Source organism: Anabrus simplex, chromosome 4 (assembly GCF_040414725.1).
Source record: "Anabrus simplex isolate iqAnaSimp1 chromosome 4, ASM4041472v1, whole genome shotgun sequence".
Lineage (NCBI taxonomy): Eukaryota > Metazoa > Arthropoda > Insecta > Orthoptera > Tettigoniidae > Anabrus > Anabrus simplex.
In genome coordinates, this window is record NC_090268.1 from 212,081,862 (window position 1) to 212,108,213 (window position 26,352).

Below are 26,352 nucleotides of genomic sequence, written 5' to 3' on the forward strand. Positions count from 1 at the left end.
CGGAACCAACGTTCGGCTGCATAGACTTACGTCTATGCGAGAATATGTGCCGTAACATACACTGAAGTGTGTTGGTTCCCCTGTGTTCAAAATACATAAATCCAGGTCTGTTACCAATGTTTCCAGCTCTCTTCCCCGGGGACAAAGCGTCTAAGCGCCCCATATGGGATGATGGGCGTTAAAATCACCCAACAAGAGGAAGCGAGGTGGAAGCTGACAGATAATATCAGTGACATCGTTAATGTTAAGAGGTGCCCTGGCGGAAAATAGACATTACACACTGTTGTTATGCATTCAGAGAATTAAACTTACGGCGCGCTTCCTGGTAGGAAAGACCATCCAGGGTCTTTATCTCCTGGATCTTCTTCTCACTCAGATAGGTCGGACAGTTCCGATCCCGAGGAGAATGAAGACCAGAGCAGTTAGTGCACTTGTACGGAAGTGCGCACTCCTCCGCGCCGTGAGCTACTTTCCCACATGTACCACACACTGACTGATTCGAACAACGAGATACCATGTGTTCGAATCTCTGGCATTGATAGCACCGCATAGGAGGCGGGATGTACGGCCTCACATCGCAACGATAAGTTGACACCTTGACTTTCTCTGGCAACACTGACAATTTGAAGGAGACTATAAACTAACCCGTGGCAACATCTTCACCGTTGACTTTGCGTGTGATACGCCGGACGTGGGTCACGCCACGGTGCTTCATGTCTTCCATCAATTCATCGTCAGTGTTCAGGACGAGATCACGGTGGAAAATAATTCCACGAACCAGATTCAATGTTTTGTGCTCTTCCACTTTGACGGGGATGTCGCCAAAGTTGTCGCACTTAAACAACCGATCTGCTTGGAGCGCAGTGCTCGTCTTTAAAAGCAAACCACCATTGCGCATATCTTCAGGTCCTCCAGTTCACCGTAGACACCTTCAATGTGGCGACTAAACAGAATCGATTTCACCAGCTTGATATCGTGCCCATCGGTCCTAGTAGCAACCAGGAACCTAAGGAAGCTGGAACCCAGACTAAGTCGCTGCGCTTGTTCCCAAGGGGTTGCCCCCCTTAGGGAATCGAAAGTTAAAGACTTGGGGAGCGAACAACCCGAGGTGGCAGGCGGAAGTTGTTTCGACGCCATGCCCGAAATTATACTCCCCGAATGCCACCCACTCCGATCAGGGGTCTCTGTAGCCGAACCAAGCAGCCAAGGCAATACCCACCTGGTCGTAGCAGGTATTGACCGGGGTCCGATGTTGGACGATGCCTAATACGGGATGACTGAGGCAATGAGCACTAAGACTCCCTTCCTCCAGTCACCCGCAATAGCATGTACCCCATAGCGTGTACAGAGTACTAAATATACTGATACATGCTGGAGGAGGTGCTTCAGTTGTCCCGCCTTCAATCATCGAAGAGCAAATTGTAAGTAAACTCCAATTCTTCGCCGCCAATAACACTATACAAAAACAAAAAATGAGATGGTTTTCCGCGGCTTCCCATTCAATCAATCAACAGTGATCTGCATTTAGGACAGTCGCCCAGGTGACAGACTCCCTATCTGTTGTTTTCCCACCATTTTCTTAAATGATTAATGTATGGTGAACGGTCAATGGAATTTCCGGCGTAAACCAAGATCGAGTTAAACCCAAGATCGAAATGATTAAATGATTTTCACACCAGGCCTTGATTAAGACCACAATCGCTTCCTCATCATTCCTATCCCTTTCCTATCCCATCGTTGCCTAGACCTCGAATGCTCTAATATCGTCGGGGTCGTAAAAGAACAAGAGTTGACCAAGGGAGGGCGGACAGGATAGACGAAAGTGAGGAGCCTGGCACAAGTAAGTGGAAGCAATGCCAAGACTCAGCTAAGGGCCCGGTGGTCGCCAATCCACTCTCCCAAGGTGAGAGCCCCTTGGGCCCCTTTTAGTAGCCCCTTACGCCAGGCAGGGGATACCGCGGGTGTATTCTACATGTGCGTCCCTCACCCACAGGGGGTAGTGTGTTTGGTCCGCGAGAGGTATTTTATTTCCCTCAAGTCCGTCGGCAAGCCGGTTAGGACCCCTCTATCCACCACCTGGGACGCGCCACGTGGGAGTATCACTTCTCCCCCTGCTACGCCAGCGTAGTAGGTTCGTGGAAAGCAAATTGTAAAAAAACTTCCTTCCAAAAATATTAATTGGAAAATGTTATATATGAAGAATAATGCTCATGTTTAAAATAAATCAGTTTCTTTTCAGTGATTTTAACGGTCTTGCGTTCACTGAAACTTGGCCTCTACGATAGGCTACCTTTATGGCAAATTCAAATGTGGAATAGCGTTGGATTTTAGCTTTCTTCTGGTGATTAACTGAAGTAACTGTGACATTACATCTCACTGATAATCTTCATCTCCAAAATGTTCAGAACAAACCCTTGCATTATTTATTGAAAACGAATCACTCTTCTACAAGCGTGGACCCACCGTTTATTTAGGTCAGTGACTTTAGGGAATGAATGAAACTATGTGTTTCGTTCCTTTACCTGCCTGCTATGATTTTTCAGGCCTAGGATGGCACTCCAAACCTCACTGAAATATTTACACAATCACTGCTTTTTACGTTGTATCACAGAAAATAAATACCTGCTCTTTTTAACATCGCAGATATCTCCTATCTTCTGCGTGCGCAGCATGTGGATCCCGCGTGACGTAACAGCTTCGCTTTGCTACTTCTCATCACTCCCGCAATACCGACCTTAAACTAAAACTTGCGGCCTGAAGTTCTTATAGCTCGATCTTGGGTCACGCCGGGAATTCCAGTGACTGTTCACCATAGCTGATGTAAGCAGACCCATCATTCGAATGGATTTCCTCTCACGTTATAACCTACTGGTCTACATTCAATGCCGACAGTTAGTGGATGGCATTACTTAATTGGTTACTAATTGAATTGCTTGCCAAAACACTGTAAAAGAGGTCAGAGCTGCAGACCATGGAAACCCATTTTAGTCTATTTTAAATGAATTTCCAGGCTGGTGCATCCCAGAAACGGCCGTTCCTAAACTGAAAAGTTCAGTTTGAATTCTACGGAGACATTTATATTTTTTCGTGAAGAATAACTAGGTATGGATAAAAAAAATTCAACTTATCAAACAGGTTATTAAGTTCAAACTTCCCTTTTTTATTGCACCGAGCAAGTGGCTGTGCAGTTTGTATCACGTTCCTATCAGATAGTGGGTTCAAACCCCACTGTCGGCAGCCCTGAAGAACGTTTTCCGTGGTTTCCCATTTTACACCATGCAAATGCTGGGGCTGTACTTTAATTAAGACCACGGTCGTCTCCTTCCCACTCCTAGCCCTTTCCTGTACCATCGTCGCCGTAAGACCTAACTGTGTTGGTGCGATGTAAAGCAAATTGCAAGTATCTTTTTATTACAAACAGTATTCTTTGTCTTATGGCAATCTGCAGTGGCAGAAATAAATTTAAATGAAATAAACAAACAGGAAAAATAAACGCCGCAACATAGAGTATCACATCGAGACTGAAGATCCACCGGTATTTGCCAAGATTAGGAGGCTCAGAACAGAGAAGTTGAAAGCAGTTCGACAATAATGTGCTCAAACAGGGCTTATGCAGACTGTCCAAGAGTGGTTGCTCCAGTCACTGTGAGGACTGCAGGGCCCTCAACATTATTTCTGTTCTGATAGATATCCTCTACACTTCCTCACTGATTGTCGCCACGTATCGTCAGGTGCTACGATAATTTTATCTACTGACTTAACCCGTGTTTACCTACAAATACCTGTCCACGAAGCCGACATCCTTAAGATACATCACCACTCCATTTGGGCTATTTGAATTCCTAGCATGACATTTGGACTTTAAAATGCTGCTCAAACCTTTCAAAATACTGTGCTAATGGGAACCCACTTTGTTTTCTGTTACTTGGATGACCTACTCGTTGCTTCACCTGGCAAAGAAGCACGTCAACGCAACCTTCACGCTGTTTTTCAGAGACTCCATGAGTGTGGACTCTGTGATAACGTCGAGGAATGCAATATTGGTGTAGAAGAAATTCAGTTCTTGGGTTATCAATATGATCTTAAACTGCTTCCACCAAACGTAGAAGCCATCAATAACTTCACCGACCCTCAATCCGCCAATTCATTACGGCATTTGGATGGCAAGCTTAATTTTTACCACAGGTTAATTCCGAATTGACTCCTTCAGCGTTGAGGCCATCGGTTCAGAGGTCTTTTAATCGCGTGTGATTAAATCTTCTAGCTCCGGGACTGGTTGTTTGTGTTTGTACCAAAATTCTCCTCTTCATATTCGCACAACACACCACACTACCAACCATCACAGGAAGAAGCAATACTGATTACATACCTGTACACAGTGTTGGTGTCAGGAAAGGCATCAGCCGTAAAACAGGGGTAAATCCCCATGTAGGTCAGAGTTCACACCATCTACCCACAAGGTGTGGGAAAAGCGGTAGAAGAAGATGTTCATTCCAACTTGTACAAAAATAGAGCAGCCGCTAACCACCATGATAACAGGGCACAAGAACAGAAAAGGAAGCACTGAAGTGACGTGAGGAAAGAGGAAACGCATTTACTACAGCCAAAGAGGCCATGTGCAGCGTGACATTACTGGCTCATCAGCAAAACCAAACTTCCCTATCTCTGGTCACAGACGATTTGGACAGTGCTATCGGGGCAGTGCTCCAGCAAGTAGTCGAAGTCTCTCTCTTATCACTCCCTCATTCTGATGATCGTAATCTCCAAGGAGACTATTGGTCAGTTGTCTCCATCTCTTGCGGTCCTCGGCCAGACACGCTGCACCAAACATGTTCAACCCAGTGAGAATCTTGATAACGTTAGACCATCAAGTAGGAACTCGTTCACGATCTCTCTTGAAGGGAACATTTCCAAGAATGATCAGTTTTTCCATGCTTTCGTTCCCACGTCACATAGTGTGTCCAAAGGAATTGTTAGAAACATTCTTTATATATTGATGATAATCTTATTTTGAGGTTGAGCTGGTTTATAATGAAAGCATTGGTACGAAATGCTGTCCAAGGTATCCGTATCATTCTTCGCTAGCACCAGATTTCAAAAGAATCTATTGTTTTTCAGGTTTGTAGGACGAAGAGTCCTCGTATCAGCTGCATAGACGAAACTGCAAATATGAGACTGGACACTATCATTTTCAGTGGTAACGAGATAGAGCGATTCTTCTATAAATGGGACTAATTCGCCATTACATTTTTGGCCATAGCTGGTCTTTTCTTAATCTCAGGAGCACAGCTACCTGAAGTGGAAATGAATGAACCAAGGTATAGAATTTCTGAGACGTTCTCCAATTCCAAGATGTCTGTGATGGCTAATTTATTAATGATTGTTGATAGAGCCAAGAAATTAGCCAGCCTAGCAAGGAGTAAATGGCGTGAAACAACACTTATATTTCTTCTCCAGCAGCTTAACAAAGACACATATGAAATGCAGTGCATGTGACCGTAAACTTCAGACCATCTACAGCTCAATCAAACACTTCTGATATTTATTAGGACAGAATGTCACAATACAGATCACGAACCATTACCCTATGCATTCCAGCAAGACTTAAGCAAGTTATCTCCCAGGCGAACCAGCAATTGCAGTTTATCGCAGAGTTCAGCACCAATACCAGGCACATCTCTGGAGCCCAGAACGTAGTTGCAGATGCACCGTCACACATTAGAACCCCTAGACTATGATACCGTGGCAGATGAGCAGGAGAGTGGTGACTTAAAATTTGTTAACTCTTTGACGATGACCAAACATCACAAGCCTAATTCCACTAACTTAATTTCTGCGACATATCAACTACTCACATTCGTCCTTACATACCCGTAGGCATCCGCAAGAAATGATTTTCAGCAATCCACGGTTTGTCACACCCTGGAATTCGGAAAACGATGTTGATTATGATGATGCTTATTGTTTAAAGGGGCCTAACATCGAGGTCATCGGCCCCTAATGGTACGAAATGTTATGACTAAAAGGCCAAAATACACCACTGACCAGAATTCAAAGCGTGACGACGAAGAATGTATGGATGGATGGAAATGAATTTAAAACGATCAGTGGAACCGACCCACAGTGCCTCACATGCACAGAAGCTGGCACAATAGCATTACTGACCAAGAGACTGCTTCTATAGCACGATGCTGAATCAATTATGCTTGTAGTCGAAACGGGTCCAAAATCCATGTCATCGGCCCCTCATAATGGTACTTAACGCTAGGAAAGTAGAACCATGCTATTTGTCATTTGGCGGTACTATTCAAAAGTAGCGTAGACTCGCGGCATTCCACACATTATGGTACTATGCACAGGTAGTGTAATGCGCACATGTAACACAGACCTATGGTGTTTCGCACATTGCGGCACTATTTACAGGCAACGCAAACCTATAAAGGCAACACAAACCTATGGCGTTCCTCACAAAAGTGGACTAACCACAGGGACCCGAACTATCCCGTAGTATTCCTCACACAGTGGGAACTAAGCATAGGCAAGGCAGAACCATGGTGTCGCTCATCCCATGGTGTTGCTCATATAGGGTTACGAATCACAGGTACTGTAAGACCCTCATCCTGATTCACACACTGTCGCTACTAATCACAAACCTATTGCGTACCTAACATAGTGGTACTACGCGCAAGTAAATGTGGCCTATGGTGTTCCCTGCGTGATGGTACTAATTACAAGTAGTCTCATGGTTCTAATTTGATCATCCCATGATCGCCCCTTTTAGTCGCCTCTTACGACAGGCAGGGGATACCGCGTGTGTATTCTACATGTGCGTCCCCCACCCGCAGGGGGTAGTGTGTTTGGTCCGCGAGAGGTATTTTTTTATTTCCCTCAAGTCCGCCGGCAAGCCGGTTAGGACCCCCCCTATCCACCACCTGGAACGCGCCACGTGGGAATATCACCTCTCTTCCTGCTACACCAGCGTAGTAGGTTCGTAGCGAATTCGGAAAACAGAGATGGTCATTGTAAGATTCATTTGGCCAAATCTAATGAAAAATTCCAAGATATGGGCTCAAACGTATATGGAATGCCCATCTCGGTGTTGTTCTTTCTCTCCTGTGTCCAAGCCTTTCCTGTTTTTAGCTTCGTCTCTTCCTAGAACCAATGGTGTGATTGAAATTTCTTCCTGAGTGCGACACGTTCCAGAACGTCATTACGTGTGAACTCTAGTTTTCCGAAATCTGGTACCACAGTGGACCAGGTCCCGATGATGATGATGATGACTGTTATTTGAAGGGGCCTAACAGCTAGGTCATCGGCCCCTAATGGTACAAGGTGCAACAAAATTAAGATTAAAACTTCAAAATGTATCCACTGACTAGAATCTAAAACGAATGATGATGGAAACAAAGCGATAGTGAAACAAAAATGATCAGTGGATCCAATTCACATTGTCTGAATTACTGGGATGATGCTTATTATCTAAAGGGGTATAAAATCCAGGTCACCGGCCTCTCTTATTGGTACAAATCGCTAGTAAAGCAGAACCGTGGTGTTCCTCCAATAGTGGTACTAATCACAGATAACGTGTCTCGCAGGTAACGTAGACCCACGGTACATCAAACACTGATGATGCTTGTTGTTTTAAGGGGCCTAACATCGAAGGTCATCGGCCCCTAATGGAACGAAATGAAGGACATGAGATATGAAGTTAAAATTTTAAAAAGTATCCACTGACTAGAGTTAAAAAAGAATGGTAATGAAGAAAAATGAGGGTGAGATTAAAACAGTCAGTGGATCTAATACGCAATGCCTTATGTTCTATTAAAATAAGAGAAAGTACAGGAAGTCGAAGGAATAAGGCATCGCCCAGTAATACAGATATTAACACATAATGTACGTTACACGTTAAAATAACACATTAAAATGCGCAACACAAACTAAAATGGAGTCAATGAGATAAAAGCGCAACTGACATAAACAACACTAGGACAAAGGACATCATCACACACGATAAAACAGACCGCTATCCCTCATAAAGCGCATGACGAGGTCTTCTGACTGCTCGTCATCGCGCAAGATAAGGGATATAGTACTCGGAAGGTTAATACTACGGCGCAGATCGACCAGGTCCACGCACTCCGTAAGGATGTGTACCACGGTAAGATGGTCGCCGCAGGTACACACCGGAGGGGGTTCTCCTTTCAGTAGATGGGAGTGCGTCAAGATACCGTGGCCGATCCGAAGGCGACATAATACCACGGCTTCCCTCCGGGAAGCCCGAAGGGAAGTCCTCCATACCTTCGTTGTTCCTTTTATCGCTCGCAGCTTATTGGGAAGTGGGATGGCCTGCCACTCCATCTCCCAATGAGACATAACCAGATGTCTCAGCTGAGAGCGAATATCACTTGCTGGAACCTTGAAAGGCAACGGGGGCAGTGTAACTGCCTCCTTGGCAGCCTGATCCGCTAACTCGTTTCCCTCTATGCCCATGTGGCTGGGGAGCCACACGAACGTAATTCTGGTGCCGGCATCCGAACACCCGGCCAGCAGGTCCTGGATCCGCTGCACCAGAGGGTGTCGAGGGAAACAGGTATCAATAGACTGAAGCGAACTCAAGGAGTCAGTACACACGAGAAAGTGTCGGCGTACATTGTCTAGTGCGTACCGCAGAGCCTCACAGATAGCATAGAGCTCTGCCGTGTACACACTACAGGTGTCCGGGAGAGCAAAAGAAACCGATCATTGTCGACAACGAACGCACAGCCCACCTTCGTATCTGTCCTTGAACCATCCGTGTAAACGACGACCGAACCTGGATAGCGGCCAAGAACGGACAGGTAGATCCTCCGATAAATCGAAGGGTCCGTGTCTCCTTTCGGGCCAGTGTGCAAATCCAGGATGATTTCAGGTCGTCGTACAACCCACGGAGGTACCCCACTTGGTTGTCTGACAAGGCAAGGAATCGAAGGTACGTCAAACAATTCATAACTGCTATCCAAGCGTATCCCAACCGGCCGCGTCGCACGAGGATGAGCAACGTACAACAAACGGTTGCCATTGTTGAATACGCAGGGATAGCTCGGATGAAGTGGCATCTGTCGCAAATTTGCAGCATACGTAAGTAGTAGTTGCCGGCGCCTCAGGTGTAAAGGCGGCACACCAGACTCAGCGAGCAGGTTAGCGACGGGGCTAGTACGAAAAGCTCCCGTCGCCAACCTAACCCCGCTGTGGTGGATACTGTTCAGCTTCGCAAGAACGCTTGGCCTTGCGGAGCCATATGCTGCACTGCCGTAGTCTAACCGAGATAAAATGTGTGCCCGATAGAATCGCAGGAGCACCACACGGTCAGCTCCCCAATTAGTGCTGCTAAGAAACTTCAAGAGGTTAAGCCTCTTGGTGCATAGCACTTTTAGCTCCCGCACGTGTGGCTCCCACGATAATTTACTGTCAAAAAGGAGCCCAAGAAATCGGTAGGTGTCAACAACTGGAAGAACGACATTACCTAGATAAAGCTCAGGATGAGGGTGAAGTGTACGTTGACGACAAAAGTGGACAACGGAGGTCTTTGCGGCAGAAAACCGAAAGCCATGTTCTAAGGTCCACTTCTCCACCCTCCTAATAGCTTGCTGTAACTGTCGCTCTGCGACTGCCATACTGCACGAGCTATAGTGCAGAGAAAAATCATCCACATATAGGGACGGTATTACGGCTGGACCAGCAGCAGCGACAATACCGTTTATGGCAATCGCAAACAGAGTGACACTAAGAACCGATCCCTGTGGGACTCCATTTTCTTGAACGTGGTATTGCGAATATGTCCTACCTACTCGGACACGGAATAGACGGAGGGACAGAAAATTCGCAATAAATACCGGCAAGTTACCTCGGAATCTCCATTGATGCAGGACTGAAAGGATGCCATATCGCCAGGTGGTGTCGTAGGCCTTCTCCTCCAAGTCAAAGAAGACAGCTACCAAGTGCTGTTTTCGGAGAAACGCATCCTGGATAGAGCTCTCCAGGCGTACCAAGTGGTCTGTGGTGGATCGAGCGGCTCGAAATCCACATTGGTACTCGGACAAGAGTCCTTGTTTCTCCAGACACCACACGAGTCTGCGATTTACCATCCTCTCAAATAGCTTACACAGGCAATTTGTAAGACAAATCGGTCTGTAACTTCCTGCATACTTAGGATCTTTGTCAGGCTTGAGGACAGGGATGACTATGCCCTCTCGCCACTGAGACGGAAAATCACCCTCTGTCCAGATTCGGTTGAACACACGAAGGAGATATAGTAAACTATCATCACTAAGGTGTTTCAACATCTGGTTATGGATGTTGTCCGGTCCAGGAGACGTGTCCTTGCAAAGCGCTAAGGCGCTGCGGAGTTCCCACTCCGTAAAGGGCACGTTGTAGTCCTCTGAAGCTTGGGTGGCAAAACTCAGGTGATGACGTTCTGCCTCCCGCTTCAGAGGGAGGAAATCAGGATGGTAATTCCCGGAGCCAGAGACATCCGCGAAATGGCTAGCGAGATGGTTAGCAATCGCGAGGGGATCAGTGGCGACACTGCCTGCAATGGAAATTCCCGGTACAGTAGATGATCCTTGAATACCCGAAATTCGTCGAAGTTTCGTCCACACTTGAGATGATGGAGTATGTGACGTCATGGACGACACATATCTCTCCCATGAAGCCTTCTTACTTTGTCGAATAAGACTCGCGCCTTAGCGCGGAATTTCTTAAATGTTACCAAGTTGGCCACAGTAGGCTGTCTACGGTAACGCTTATGAGCGCGACGGCGTTCTTTGATGGCTGCTGCTATTTCATCGTTCCACCAAGGAACGAGTTTTCGGCGAGGAGTCCCCGAGAAAAACGGAATGGACTCCTCGGCAGCAGCAAGAATAACTTGGGTGATGTAAGTTATTTCCTCGCCGACGGTCCGCCTGACATCTTCGCTAAAGACAGCTAGTGATGTGTACTTTGGCCAATCAGCATGTTGAAGAATCCATCGAGGGGGAGCCTCGACGGGTTTATGATTCAACAAAGTAAGAACGATGGGAAAATGGTCACTGTCACAGAGATCATCGTGTGCATTCCACCGAAACAGTGGAACCAACGTTCGGCTGCATAGACTAACGTCTATGCGAGAATATGTGCCGTAACGTACACTAAAGTGAGTTGGTTCCCCTGTGTTCAAAATACATAAATCCAGATCTGATAGGAGTGTTTCCAGCTCTCTTCCTCGGGGGCAAGACGTCTCAGAGCCCCATATGGGGTGATGGGCGTTAAAATCTCCCAATAAGAGGAAGGGTGGTGGAAGCTGATCTATAAGATCAGCGACATCAGTGATGTTCAGATGCTGGCCTGGTGGAAGATAAACATTACACACTGTGGCTATGATAGGCAGCGAGACGCGAACAGCTACAGCCTCAAGAGGGGTTCTTAAAGGAACCTCTTCGCTGTAGCTATCAGAACGTACAAAAATGCCAACGCCTCCGGAAGCCCGGTGAGCATAGTATCGTTCTGTCGAGTATAGTTTGAAATTCCTCAAGACCGTGTGATGACCAGGTCGGAAATTGGTCTCCTGAATAGAGACTATACTCGCTGCGTACTCACTAATAAACTGACGTAACTCAGCAAGATGCCTGTCATAACCGTTACAATTCCACTGTAACACTGCCATAGTGTGAACTATAAAAGGAGTGTTAGGTTATGAGCAACAAAATGCTCGTTAGCCTAAACACTATCTAGTTCTACATCCGTAGATGTAGAGGACAACGCGACATCCATCCCGTCATCAAAAGATGGCAGGGGTGCCGCCCAGAACTTCGACGCTTTTCGGGCGCGAGGGGGTCCCCTACGAGGAGAGCGCGCAGGTTTGGGAGCAGGAGTGCCTCCCGGCGCAGACTCATATCCCCCAGATGGAGGGCATGACTTCTCCTTCGCAGGGGAAGTCCGAGAGCGCTCAGGACGGGCGCTCTTCTTCCCCTTTTTCTTTTCAAGTTTAGACGGGCTGGGAGATGGTTTCCCAGCCCTGGTCAACGAAGCCGCCTCCGCCGGCTGGGGCACGACTTTCGTCGACTTCCTAGGGGGGGGGGAGACTTAGTCTTCCCCCCTTGCTGTGCCGGCTGGCAGTTCCCAGCCGGCACAGACTTCTGGTTGGTCGAAGGTGGGGTGGTCCCCCCCTTCGAGCTTTGACTATTTGCGACATTGCTGGGAGCAGCAACAGTCGCCTTGGGCGCAGCGGTCTGGACAGGTGTCTTGGCCGTAAATGACGAACCTGGAAGACTCTGAGCTATCAAGCTATAGTCGAGTGTACGGGCAGGTGTATTCGTAGAATGAAACTTACGGCGCGCTTCCTGGTAGGAAAGACCATCCAGGGTCTTGATCTCCTGGATCTTCTTCTCACTCAGGTATGTCGGACAATTCCGATCCCGAGGAGAATGAAAACCGGAGCAGTTAGTGCACTTGTATGGAGTTGTGCACTCCTCCGCGCCGTGAGCTACTCGTCCACATGTACCACATACAGCCTGATTCGAACAGCGAGATACCATATGTCCGAATCGCTGGCATTGATAGCATCGCATAGGAGGCGGGATGTACGGCCTCACATCGCAACGATAAGTTGTTACCTTGACTTTCTCTGGTAACACTGACAACTTGAAAGAGACAATGAAGGCACCAGTGGCAACGTCTTCACAGTTGACCTTGCGCGTAATGCGCCGGACGTGTGTCACGCCACGGTTCTTCATGTCTTCCATCAACTCGTCGTCAGTGTTCAAAATAAGGTCGCGGTGAAAGATGACTCCGCGAACCAGGTTCAAGGACTTATGCTCTTCCACTTTGACGGGGATTTCGCCAAAGTGCTCGCACTTAAGCAACTGATCAGCTTGCAGTGCTGTACGAGTCTTCATAAGCAAACTACCGTTGCGCATTTTCTTAAGGTCCTCCAGTTCGCCATAGACGCCTTCGATGTGTCTACTAAACAGGATCGACTTCACCAGCTTAAAATCCTGCCCATCGGTTCTGGTAGCGACCAGAAACCTAGGGAAGCTGGATCCCATTCCTTCACGCTGCGCATGTTCCCAGGGAGTTGAACCTCTCAGGGAAGCAAAAGTTAAAGACTTAGGTGGGCGACCACCTTGTGAGAGCCGACTTCGTTTGGAAGCCATGCCCGATAGCATCCTCCCCGAATGCCACCCACTCCGATCAGGGGTCTCTGTAGCCGAACCAAGCAGCCAAGGCAATACCCACCTCATCAAACACTATGGCACCACTCACAGTAACAGAAAACCACGGTGTTTCGCACATAAGGATACTACTCATAACCCACGCAGGCCCATGGTGTTCCACAAATAGCAGGCCTAATCACGGGCGTCGGTATTGCCGTGGTGTTCCTCACTTAGTGGAATTAATCATAGGCCAGAATACTCGTGGTGTAGCACACATAGTGGTACTGATCATAGGCACTGTATACCTACGGTGTATGACACATTAAGGTAACGCCCACAGGTAACAAATCCCATGGTGTTCTTCACATAAAGAGACCACTCTCAGGTGACGCAGACCCATGGTTTTCTTCACAGAGTGGTACGAATCACGGGCGCCAGCCAAACCCGTGGTGCGTGGTGTTTCTCACATAGTGTTACTAATCACAGGCAACGTAGACCCATGGAGTTTCTCAGAAAGTGATACTACTCATAAGTAGCACGGACCCATTCTGAACACAGGGCTATCGACACATTTCAGCGCAGCGTTACGGCACATGGACATTAGTCCAGGCAGCCGAATGCTGCCCCCCCCCCGGCTCGGTGGAATACACACAATAGTACTAACCACAGGCAACGCCCAGAGCTGTGGTGTTCCTCACATAAGATCCATGGTGTTGCACACATCGTGGTACTAATCGCAAGAAAAGTCGACCTATGGTGTTCCTGACATAATGGTACTAACCACAAATAATCTCATGGTTCTAAAATCTCAATCCTTGGTCGCCCCCTTTTAGTCACCTCTTACGACAGGAAGTGTATACTGTGGATGTATTCTTCGTCTGCGTCCCTCACCCACAGGGGTTTGTGTGTTTGGTCCGCGAGAGCTATTTTACTTCGCTGAAGTGCGCCGGCAAACCGGCAATCTGCCAATTGGGACGCACCACGTGGGAGTATCACCTCTCGCCCTGCTACGCCAGCGTAGTAGGTTCGTGGGGACCAGGTTCCCTTGATTTTCTGGTCCTAATTCCATTGGCTAATGTAGATGGGTTTATTCGCGTCACATATCCATAAAAGGTGATCCTTCTTTTCTGGATGGTTTTGGTTATCTTCTCCAGGTGGGTACGGTTGCGCCGTATTCCGCATTCAACTTTTTTTATAAGGGCCAAGATTTATTTCAATATCTTTCTTTCTTTCTTGCTTGCTTTGGCCTCTCGTTTTCCAATCGGGCCTTTCTCCTTCATCATGAGATATTCCGCAGCCTCCGGTCGGATGACATTGCAGTAGTGCCTCAGGTTCGCATTGAACGATATTGACCTTTAATTTGTATGCCGGTATGCCATTTCCGTTTTATTTGTGCATGACCTGAAGACTTCTTCCTCGGAGAAGTTAATGATGATGATAATAATTGTACCGGGCGGTACACCTCTACGACGCAAGTTCAAATCTTGCGCCAATTGAAACTCCTCTACAGGAGAAGCTCTGAACTTTACAACTGAACTAATTATACGATTTATCAGAAGATGTCACTGTGTGTTTTCAATTTGCTTTTGTTTCATTAATCAAGAAGTGTGGACATGCTCTAACAGATGTCTCTACAAAAAAACTATGGTAATGCACTCTGGTGCAATGGAATGAACTCTCTGGAAGAAATTTTTTATTCATAAGTTTTGTCTTTACTATATTTTGTTCTGTTATCTTTGGGTTGGTAATATTAATCCTTCCTTCCGCCAGGTTTGAACTTAGCCAATCCCGAATTTCTTTAATTAATTCTCAGCCAATCATGTATGTCTTCTTCGATATGGATATGTTGCTCTAAGCTATCCAATAAAAGTGAGAGGGTGTGTCTACTCATTCCTGAAAGGTCTCAAATTTTCCACGAGGGTTTAAAACTGCTGTTTTTCTGGTCTCCTGGCCACTTCAGTAACATCTAACTTAGCGTGTGGATATGTAGCAGGGGGCGGGAAGCGCCTCTTTCTTCAAGCAGCAGCTTTTCAACAAGGTAATGGCCTTTTAACATCTTTATTTCTTGCTAGCTCAGCAGTTTAACTCTCGGGGAGGGTTCGAAACCTTTAATATGTAACCTACCACTTAAAATGTAAATTCCTCTTCGGTTTATGTGAAAACTACAAATCTCTTTCACTGTAAAGCGGGGATAGAGAGTGCTTTACCCTCTCGAACTCCCCTTCATTTTGAAATTGCGGTGACTACGTTTTTGTAACCGTTTCTTCTCTTTATTAATGTATTAAAGTTTCTCATACGAGTCACCTCCCTAGCTTGGGATTAGCCCCGGTATTATCGGCCTAGCGCTACATAGGTTTTAATAAACTTAAGTGTAGGAGTGCATGTTTTCGCCTCCATTCAATTTTGTATTCTGGGCCATTTAATTAACCTGATGTTTTGTTTTCTTCATGTGAAGGCCCTGTAGGTTGGGTATTAAATGCCCCTGCTTCTTTGTGTGCCTTGAGGGCAGTTAGAAGTGAAATTTGTTGTGGCCTTGGATAGGCTTGTAAAACTGAGAGCAGGTCCGCTCTTTCTGGTATTTTGGGAAAGTGCCTCTAGGAGGTGATGGTGATGATGCTTGTTGTTTAAAGGGGCCTAACATCGAAGGTCATCGGCCCCTAATGGAATGTGATAAACGACATGAGAGATGATGTTAAAATTTTAAAAACATATCCACTGACTAGAGTTTAAAAAATGATGGAGAAAAATGAGGGTGAGATTAAAACAATCAGTGGATCTAATACGCAATGCCTTATTTTCTAATAAAATAAGAGAAATTACAGGAAAACAAAAGAATAAGGCATTGCCTGGTAGTACATAATTTACGAGAGACGTTAAAATAACACATTAAAATACGCAAAACAAACTAAAATTAAGTCAATAGGATAAAAGCGAAAGTGACACAAAACACACTAGGACAAAGGACAGCATTACACACGAGAAAACAGTCCACTATCCCTCATAAAGCGGATGACGAGGTCTGCTGACTGCTCGTCATCACGCAAGATAAGGGAGATAGTACTCGGAAGGTTAAGACTACGGCGCAGATCGACCAGGTCCACACACTCCGTAAGGATGTGCACCACGGTAAGGTGGTCGCCGCAGGTACACACCGGAGGGGGTTCTCCTTTCAAAAGATGCGAGTGAGTCAAGATACCGTGGCCGATCCGAAGACGACATAATACCACGGCTTCCCTCCGCGAAGCCCGAAGGGAAGTCCTCCATACCTTCGTTGTTCCTTTTATCGCTCTCAGCTTATTGGGAAGTGGAATGGCCTGCCACTCCATCTCCCAATGGGACATAACAAGATGTCTCAGCTGGGAGCGAATATCACTTACTGGAACCTGGAAAGGCAACGTGGGCAGTGTAACTGCCTCCTTGGCAGCCTGATCTACTAACTCGTTTCCCTCTATGCCCATGTGGCTTGGGAGCCACAGAAATGTGATTCTGGTGCCAGCATCCCAACACCCGGCCAGCAGGTCCTGGATTAGCTGCACCAGAGGGTGCCGAGGGAAACAGGTATCTATAGACTGAAGCGAACTCAAGGAGTCGGTACACAGAAGAAAGTGTCGGCGCTCATTGTACAGTGCGTACCGCAGAGCCACATAGATAGCATAGAGCTCTGCTGTGTACACACTACAGGTTGCCGGAAGAGCAAAAAGGAGCCTATCATTGTTAACAACGAACGCAGAGCCCACCTTCGCATCTGACCTTGAACCATCCGTGTAGACGACGACTGAACCTGGATAGCGGCCAACAACGGACAGGAAGAGCCTCCGATAAATCGAAGGGTCCGTGTTTTCCTTTGGACCAGTGTGCAGATCCAGGATTACTTCAGGTCGTCGTACGACCCACGGAGGTACCCCACTTGGTTGTCTGACAAGGCAAGGAACCGAAGGTACGTCAAACAATTCGGAAATGTTATCCAAGCGTATCCCAACCGGCCGCGTCGCTCGAGGACGAGCAGCGTACAGCAAACGGTTGCCATTGTTGAACACGCAAGGATAGCTGGGATGAAGTGGCATCTGTCGCAAATTTGCAGCATATGTAAGTACAAGTTGCTGGCGCCTCAGGTGTAAAGGCGGCACACCAGACTCAGCGAGCAGGCTAGCGATGGGGCTTGTACGAAAAGCTCCCGTCGCCAACCTAACCCCGCTGTGGTGGATACTGTTCAGCTTCGCAAGAACGCTTGGTCTTGCGGAGCCATATGCTGCACTGCCGTAGTCTAACCGGGATAAAATGTGTGCCCGATAGAATCGCAGGAGCACCGCGCGGTCAGCCCCCCAAGAAGTGCTGCTAAGAAACTTAAGGATATTAAGCTTCCTAGTGCATTGCACTTTTAACTGCCGCACGTGTGGCTCCCACGATAATTTACTGTCAAAAAGGAGCCCAAGAAATCGGTAGGTGTCAACAACTGGAAGAACGACATTACCTAGATAAAGCTCAGGATGAGGGTGAAGTGTACGTTGACGACAAAAGTGGACAACGGAGGTCTTTGCGGCAGAAAACCGAAAGCCATGTTCTAAGGTCCACTTCTCCACCCTCCTAATAGCTTGCTGTAACTGTCGCTCTGCGACTGCCATACTGCACGAGCTATAGTGCAGAGCAAAATCATCCACATATAGGGACGGTATGACGGCTGGACCAGCAGCCGCGACAATACCGTTTATGGCAATCGCGAACAGAGTGACACTAAGAACCGATCCCTGTGGTACTCCATTTTCTTGAACGTGGTATTGCGAATATGTCCTCCCTACTCGGACACGGAATAGACGGAGGGACAAAAAATTCGCAATAAATACCGGCAAGTTACCTCGGAATCTCCATTGATGCAGGACTGAAAGGATGCCATATCGCCAGGTGGTGTCGTAGGCCTTCTCCAAGTCAAAGAAGACAGCTACCAAATGCTGTTTGCGGAGAAACGCATCCTGGATAGAGCTCTCCAGGCGTACCAAGTGGTCTGTGGTGGATCGAGCGGCTCGAAATCCACATTGGTACTCGGACAAGAGTCCTTGTTTCTCCAGACACCACACGAGTCTGCGATTTACCATCCTCTCAAAGAGCTTACACAGGCAATTTGTAAGACAAATCGGTCTGTAACTTCCTGCATACTTAGGATCTTTGTCAGGCTTGAGGACAGGGATGACTATGCCCTCTCGCCACTGAGACGGAAAATCACCCTCTGTCCAGATTCGGTTGAACACACGAAGGAGATATAGTAAACTATCATCACTAAGGTGTTTCAACATCTGGTTATGGATGTTGTCCGGTCCAGGAGACGTGTCCTTGCAAAGCGCTAATGCGCTGCGGAGTTCCCACTCCGTAAAGGGCACGTTGTAGTCCTCTGAAGCTTGGGTGGCAAAACTAAGGTGATGACGTTCAGCCTCCCGCTTCAGAGGGAGGAAATCAGGATTGTAATTCCCGGAGCCAGAGACATCCGCGAAATGACTAGCGAGATGATTAGCAATCGCAAGGGGATCAGTGGCGACACTGCCTGCAATGGAAATTCCCGGTACAGCAGATGATCCTTGAATACCCGAAAGTCGTCGAAGTTTCGTCCACACTTGAGATGATGGAGTATGCGACGTCATGGACGACACATATCTCTCCCATGAAGCCTTCTTACTGTGTCGAATAAGAACTCGCGCCTTAGCGCGGAGTTTCTTAAATGTTACCAAGTTGGCCACAGTAGGCTGTCGCCCGTAACGTTTATGAGCGCGACGGCGTTCTTTGATGGCTGCTGCTATTTCATCGTTCCACCAAGGAACGAGTTTTCGGCGAGGAGCCCCCGAGAAAAACGGAATGGACTCCTCAGCAGCAGCAAGAATAACTTGGGTGACGTAAGTTATTTCCTCGCCGACGGTCCGCCTGACATCATCGTGAAAGACAGCTAGTGATGTGTACTTTGGCCAATCAGCATGTTTAAGAATCCATCGAGGGGGAGCCTCGACGGGTTTATGATTCAACAAAGTAAGAATAATGGGAAAATGGTCACTGTCACAGAGATCATCGTGTGTATTCCACCGAAACAGCGGAACCAACGTTCGGCTGCATAGACTTACGTCTATGCGAGAGTATGTGCCGTAACGTACACTAAAGTGAGTTGGTTCCCCTGTGTTCAAAATACATAAATCCAGATCTGTTATAAGTGTTTCCAACTCTCTTCCTCGGGGACAAGGCGTCTCAGAGCCCCATATGGGGTGATGGGCGTTAAAATCGCCCAATAAGAGGAAGGGTGGTGGAAGCTGATCTATAAGATCAGCGACATCATTGATGTTCAGATGCTGGCCGGGTGGAAGATAAACATTACACACTGTTGCTATGACAGGCAGCGAGACGCGAACAGCTACAGCCTCTAGAGGGGTTCGTAATGGAACCTCTTCACTGTAGCTATCAGAACGTACAAAAATGCCAACGCCTCCGGAAGCCCGGTGAGCATAGTATCGTTCTGTCGAGTATAGTTTGAAATTCCTCAAGACCGTATGATGACCAGGTCTGAAATTGGTCTCCTGAATACAGACTATACTCGCTGCGTACTCACTAATAAGCTGACGTAACTCAGCAAGATGCCTGTCATAACCATTACAATTCCACTGTAACAGTGTCATAGTGTGGACTGTAAAAGGAGTGTTAGGTTATGAGCGAAAAATGCTCGTTAGCCTAAACACTATCTAATTCTACATCCGTAGATGTAGAGGACAGCGCGACATCCATCCCGTCATCAAAAGATGGCAGGGGTGCCGCCCAGAACTTCGACAAATTTCGGGCGCGAGGGGGTCCCCTACGAGGAGAGCGCGCAGGTTTGGGAGCAGGAGTGCCTCCTGGCGCAGACTCATACCCTCCAGATGGGGGGCATGACTTCTCCTTCGCAGGGGAAGGCCGAGAGCGCTCAGAACGGGCGCTCTTCTTCCCCTTCTTTTTTTCAGGTTTAGACGGGCTGGGAGATGGTTTCCCAGCCCTGGTCAACGAAGCCGCCTCCGCCGGCTGGGGCACGACTTTCGTCGACCTCCTAGGGGGGGAGACTTAGTCTTCCCCCCTTGCTGTGCCGGCTGGGAGTTCCCAGCCGGCACAGACTTCTGGTTGGTCGAAGGTGGGGTGGTCCCCCCCTTCGAGCTTTGACTATTTGCGACGTTGCTGGGAGCAGCAACAGTCGCCTTGGGCGCAGCGGTCTGGACAGGTGTCTTGGTCGTAAATAACGAACCTGGAAGACTCTGAGCTATCAAGCTATAGTCGAGTGTACGGGCAGGTGTATTCATAGAATGAAACTTACGGCGCGCTTCCTGGTAGGAAAGACCATCCAGGGTCTTGATCTCCTGGATCTTCTTCTCACTCAGGTATGTCGGACAATTCCGATCCCGTGGAGAATGAAAACCGGAGCAGTTAGTGCACTTGTATGGAGTTGTGCACTCCTCCGCGCCGTGAGCTACTCGTCCACATGTACCACATACAGCCTGATTCGAACAGCGAGATACCATATGTCCGAATCGCTGGCATTGATAGCATCGCATAGGAGGCGGGATGTACGGCCTCACATCGCAACGATAAGTTGTTACCTTGACTTTCTCTGGTAACACTGACAACTTGAAAGAGACAATGAAGGCACCAGTGGCAACGTCTTCACCGTTGACCTTGCGCGTAATGCGCCGGACGTGTGTCACGCCACGGTTCTTCATGTCTTCCATCAACTCGTCGTCAGTGTTCAAAATAAGGTCGCGGTGAAAGATGACTCCGCGAACCAGGTTCAAGGACTTATGCTCCTCCACTTTGACGGGGATTTCGCCAAAGTGCTCGCACTTAAGCAACTGATCAGCTTGCAGTGCTGTACGGGTCTTGAGAAGCAAACTACCGTTGCGCATTTTCTTAAGTTCCTCCAGTTCGCCATAGACGCCTTCGATGTGCCGACTAAAAAGGACCGACTTCACCAGCTTAAAATCGTTCCCATCGGTTCTGGTAGCGACCAGAAACCTAGGGAAGCTGGATCCCATTCCTTCACGCTGCGCATGTTCCCAGGGAGTTGAACCTCTCAGGGAAGCAAAAGTTAAAGACTTAGGTGGGCGACCACCTTGAGAGAGCAGACTTCGTTTGGAAGCTATGCCCGATAGCATCCTCCCCGAATGCCACCCAGTCCGATCAGGGGTCTCTGTAGCCGAACCAAGCAGCCAAGGCAATACCCACCTGGTCATAGCAGGTACTGCCCGGGGTCCGATGTTGGACGATGCCTAATACGGCATGACTGAGGCAATGAGCACTAAGACTCCCTTCCTCCAGCCACCCGCAATAGCATGTACCCCATAGCGTTTACAGAGCACTAAATATAGAGAAAAAAATAAAAATAATTAATAATAATATGTCCTTCTGGCATTCGGCTGTGCGGGGACCTGCGTTGTCAGGCGGATACCACTGCCCGGGTACATGATACTCCCACCCGCCGCGTCCTGGGTGGTTGCTGGCACGGGCTTTCGAGCGTAGTCGCACACATAGGAGCTCCATCGCCGGGCAGCACGCACATCAAATTTTGAATGGTCTACATCTGACCCTCGGAAAAATAATAAAAAAATAAAGAGGGGACCATGGCCACATGATCCTTTAAGTCGCCTTCTACGACAGGCAGGGATTACCTATGGATGTATTCAGCCTCTCCCATCCACAGGAGGTCCATCACATTATACCAAACCGCAATCCATGTTCGCGCCAAGGTCGCCCCTTTCTGTCGCCTCTTACGACAGGCAGGGGATACCGCGGGTGTATTCTGCATGTGTGTCCCCCACCCGCAGGGGGTAGTGTGTTTGGTCCGCGAGAGGTATTTTATTTCCCTCAAGTCCGCCGGCAAGCCGGTTAGGACCCCCCTATCCGCCACCTGGGACGCGCCACGTGGGAGTATCACCTCTCCCCCTGCTACGCCATCGTAGTAGGTTCGTGGCCTCTAGGAGGCTGAACATTGTAATTAGGAGCAAGTGCTCCTTGCCATGATGGGGTTTTCTGCCCCTTTGTTCAGTTTTGTACCTTAGTAAAGTTGGGCTAATAGCTCAAGGATTGTGACTGTGGGGCTCGAAGCCCAAAACCTTGTAAAAACCCCTGAACGGGTAAAATTATTTTGTACCTGCCTTTCGTTGTTACTTCACCTAGTGGAAATTGTTAAATGTTGTTATCCGTTATTTGTTGATTTTGAAGAGAAAATATAGCCTTTGTTAAATTTTTAAATTAACTATAATTTTGTAGTTGAGACCTATTCCAGCCCGCACCTTCTTTCACCTCTGCTGTTCCACAGATACCTCGGAACAATAATAATAATAATAATAATAATATAACTTGCAATCCTACCACCGTCCTTTAAAGCAGCCGAGCAACAGATTGAGGAATTTTATCATCAGGCAGGCAAGATAGGACTTAAAATCTCAATTGAACAAATATTAAGGACAGTTCAATTAAATAAAAACAACACAGGGCGATGTTCAAAAGGTTGAAGCTTTCACATATTTATGAGAGTGGGCAGATATAAGGAGTAATGAAAAACAGGATGTGGAAGCCAGATTAATTCAAATGAACGCAGTCTACGTCTACGTCTACCTGGGACATACAATATTACAGCAGTGTCATGTGAAGTTAAGATCCGACACTACCAGACACTTATAAGACCAGAAGTTTCATGTAAGTCAGAAACACTGAGCTTGAGAAACGAGAACTGGAGAACTAGCACGAAGAATAGGGAGAAAGATCTTAGGACCCATAAAAGAGGAAGGAAAATGGAAGCTCAGAAAAATGAAGAAGTGCATAACAAGATGGGCAAAGTAACACACCCCATGAGGGGAGCAGCTGACGAAACAGATCCTAACACAAGTTCGTAATCTCGAAGAAAAACGTAGATGTTACCAAGCGGTGCCTAATCATTTGAGAATGAGCGTGATAACGAACAAAGATGTCCTAAATAGACCATTTTTAACAAAAAAATCCAGAATTGGAGGGTACCTGAAGATGACGTCAAACCACCGTAATGACTTCTCTGGTCAGAGGACAGAAGAAATGCTCACATTAAAAGAATGACCGACATGTGTGAGAGGATACGTAAACATGCTAGGTAACCTAAATAAACGAGATTCAGTGAGGTCAGAACAATATTCATTAGTGATAATAAGAAAATAAGAAGGAAAAGAAGAAGAATAGGCTGAATTTTTGACCACATTAACTTCAAGTTATATTTTGTCCTTTTTAATATAACACAGTTTATACGTACCATTTCCGGACAGGATGTGTTTGACAACCAGTGATAAGTTGAAGAATACTCCCGGGTATTCCTCTGTGTCAGCACTGAACGCAAGCACAACACTAGCAGTCCATCCTTCATGGGGAACTTCATCCATAGCAGCCAAAACAGCCAGTCTTCTGTAAGGGACAAACCAGTTACGTAGCACAACTGTTTGTTTATTTATTTATTTATTTATTTATTTATTTATTTATTTACAAGTGGCGAAGTTAACGTCCTTGAACCTCGCTTAGACTTAAGCACAAGTTGTTTTCTTAGTGGAGCCTCTTCCCTGTAGGTATCAAAATAAACAAAAAATGCCAACTCCACCGGGAGCACAGTTGGCATAATCTCCTTTTGTCGAGTGTATATAAAATTTCTTAAGATTGTATGATGACCTGCTCTGAGATTAGTTTCCTGAACAAGGACTATACTCGCCGCGAACTGACTAACTAGCTGACGCAGCTCAGTAAGATGCCTGTCATTACAGTCGATGTTGATGAATTCTCGACGTCCATTCCCTCATCAGCGGACGAGGTGACTAACGTCGAAATATTCTTCGACGACTTTCAGCGGCGGTATTACTTCTTACAAGGACAGCGCCTAGGTTTTGAAGCAGCGTACCTGCTGATGCTGATACATACCCTCGAGGGGGAGGGCATGATTCCCCTTTCGCATGAGGAGTGGGGGAGTGCCTGGTAACGGAGTCGCTCTTCTCCGGATTCTTCTCTGGTTTAGGCGGGCTGGGAGGTGGATTAAATTCTCGGTCGACGATGCCGCCTCTGCCGGCTTGCGTGCGGCATTCGCCGACCAATCATCCAATATGCTACGGACAACTGTCCTTCATGCCATGTTACAGATGCAGCATGTTGCTGAATTGGGAGGCCATAATAAACAGTGTTTGTAGCCATAAATCCTAATAAATATGCCAGATCCACAGTTATCTTGTTTTTGATCTTTCCAGCCTTTTTTTCTGCGACTAGCCACATTTTCAACTCGCGGAAAGACTTGGAAATAATCATCTGTGTGGCATAATTCACGAGCGAATTTCTTAGTCAACATATTTACGAAATATCAGACTCCTACGATCATTGCAGCTCGTTTTACGCGACGATGAACACCTTTAGTTTAATTTTGGATAATGTAACTAGTAAGATATTACCTATTTACCAAAACCTACAAAAGCATATATTCCAGGGAATATTTTTGAGTTTGGAAGAAAATATATATGAACTTTTGGTAGGAAATTGAATTCAAAGTACACTTGATACGCTCCGTATTTCAAGAGCGTACTCAATTTTAAGGATCCCAGGCGTACATTTTACTCGATTTGACGTCCCCTGACTGAGTTAGAGTAAGTAGCCTACATCTTATTCCAGATCATACTCTAAATGTATGTGAAATTGAATCTACAAGCATGATGTCATTCTGAGGTGCTAGTTCCACAAATATAAACAACAACAAATTTCACTGTTAATACTGTTACCTGTAGAAGAGGCCTCCTCTATACTTAAGCAACCTTTCTTTCCTTTCGAGATTAAAGCCATCTGTCGATAGAAGTTTGAACTCCGCCTAGATACCATTGCCTTTGGTTCGGTTTCTCTGCCTGCCCCTAGGCACCGCTTCGTACTCTGACCGATGTTGCCACCTAGGAGCTAATACTGGAACTACTTTAGGAGTTGGCACACCTTCCCGTCTTACATAAGTTGTTACTACCTGCGCCAAATCAGCGGCCAGCTAACAATCAGTAAAACTACCGCGGCCCCGTCTGTCGTGGGTCTTTCTTGGATCTCTCCTGGAGGAATACAGATATACCTGGTCGAGCGCTGGTTGTTAGCGGCAAGGTGAGCGTGTAGGTTTTTAACTATGCAATTCCTACTCTAAGTAATGATGGCAGACGGAGATCTTTTGTAAGATAAGTTCTCTTTTTCTGTGAATGAATCTAAATTATGTAGGTCTCCTTTATTTATTTAATAGTTAACGGGTCTTATGTAGTAGCCTTTATCCAAATGTGAAGAAGGATGCAAGAGTGTTGACCCTCATTTCCTTCTTTCCGTTAACTTTCTCTGCGACTAGGAGTTCTAAATTTATCCTTCTCTACTTATTTCGGCTTTAATTTTGCTCTCCCTAGCGCTCCTTAGAATGGGCTTAGCCTTTGTGTTCTTGCGCTTGCATACCCGATTAGATTATTGTCACTGCCCATGTCATCGGGATCATGAATTCGGTTTATACATCCCCATTCTCTTTGTGCTGTTAGCCTTTTCGAAATCTTTTCCGTACCATAAAAAATTAAATGTCGTATGGCTTTTAGTGCCGGGATATCCCAGGACGGGTTTGACGCCTGTAGGCGACCTGCGCATCGTGATGAGGATGAAATGATGATGAAGACAACACATACACCCAGCACCCGTGCCATTGGAATTAACCAATTAAGGTTAAAATCCCAGACACGGCCGCGAATCGAACCCGGGGCCGTCTGAACCGAAGGCCAGGACGCTGACCGTTCAGCCAAAGAGTCGGACTCCGTACCACATTGTGAATTTCAAGTCTACCGTGATCATTAGTGTGTGCTTTGATCCTGTTTACTTTTGAGAATCATTTATCTTTTTTAATGTTATATGGAATGTCCTTTTGTGAAGGAAAAGAACACTAACACGATGCTCCAGTGTGTACTAATGTTAACTAGATCTCTTACTCTAGTATTATCATGTGATAGAGAGTTCCCAAGTGTTATATTCTTAAAAAGGATCTATAAATTTTTAAAAAGTACTTAATCAGATTCTAATATATCGTATATTGTTATAATTGTAAACCAAATGCTTTTCTGTTATAAGGTTAATAAAAGATATGAGGAAATATAAAAGAAAGGGAATATAATAAAGGAAAATTCTCCCTCTCTGTTTT

General features: G+C 46.7%; 1 protein-coding gene across 6 annotated transcripts in view; it reads right to left on the bottom strand.

Annotated features, from left to right (window-relative positions):
- Idua (alpha-L-iduronidase) overlaps positions 1-26,352 on the bottom strand; it is a 276,679-nt gene that overhangs the window by 61,214 nt on the left and 189,113 nt on the right. For all 6 annotated transcript variants that reach the window (XM_067145339.2, XM_067145341.2, XM_067145338.2 and 3 more), the window contains one exon: positions 23,440-23,588. In XM_067145339.2, coding sequence (XP_067001440.2) covers positions 23,440-23,588 — 149 coding nt within the window. The remainder of the gene's footprint in view (positions 1-23,439; positions 23,589-26,352) is intronic.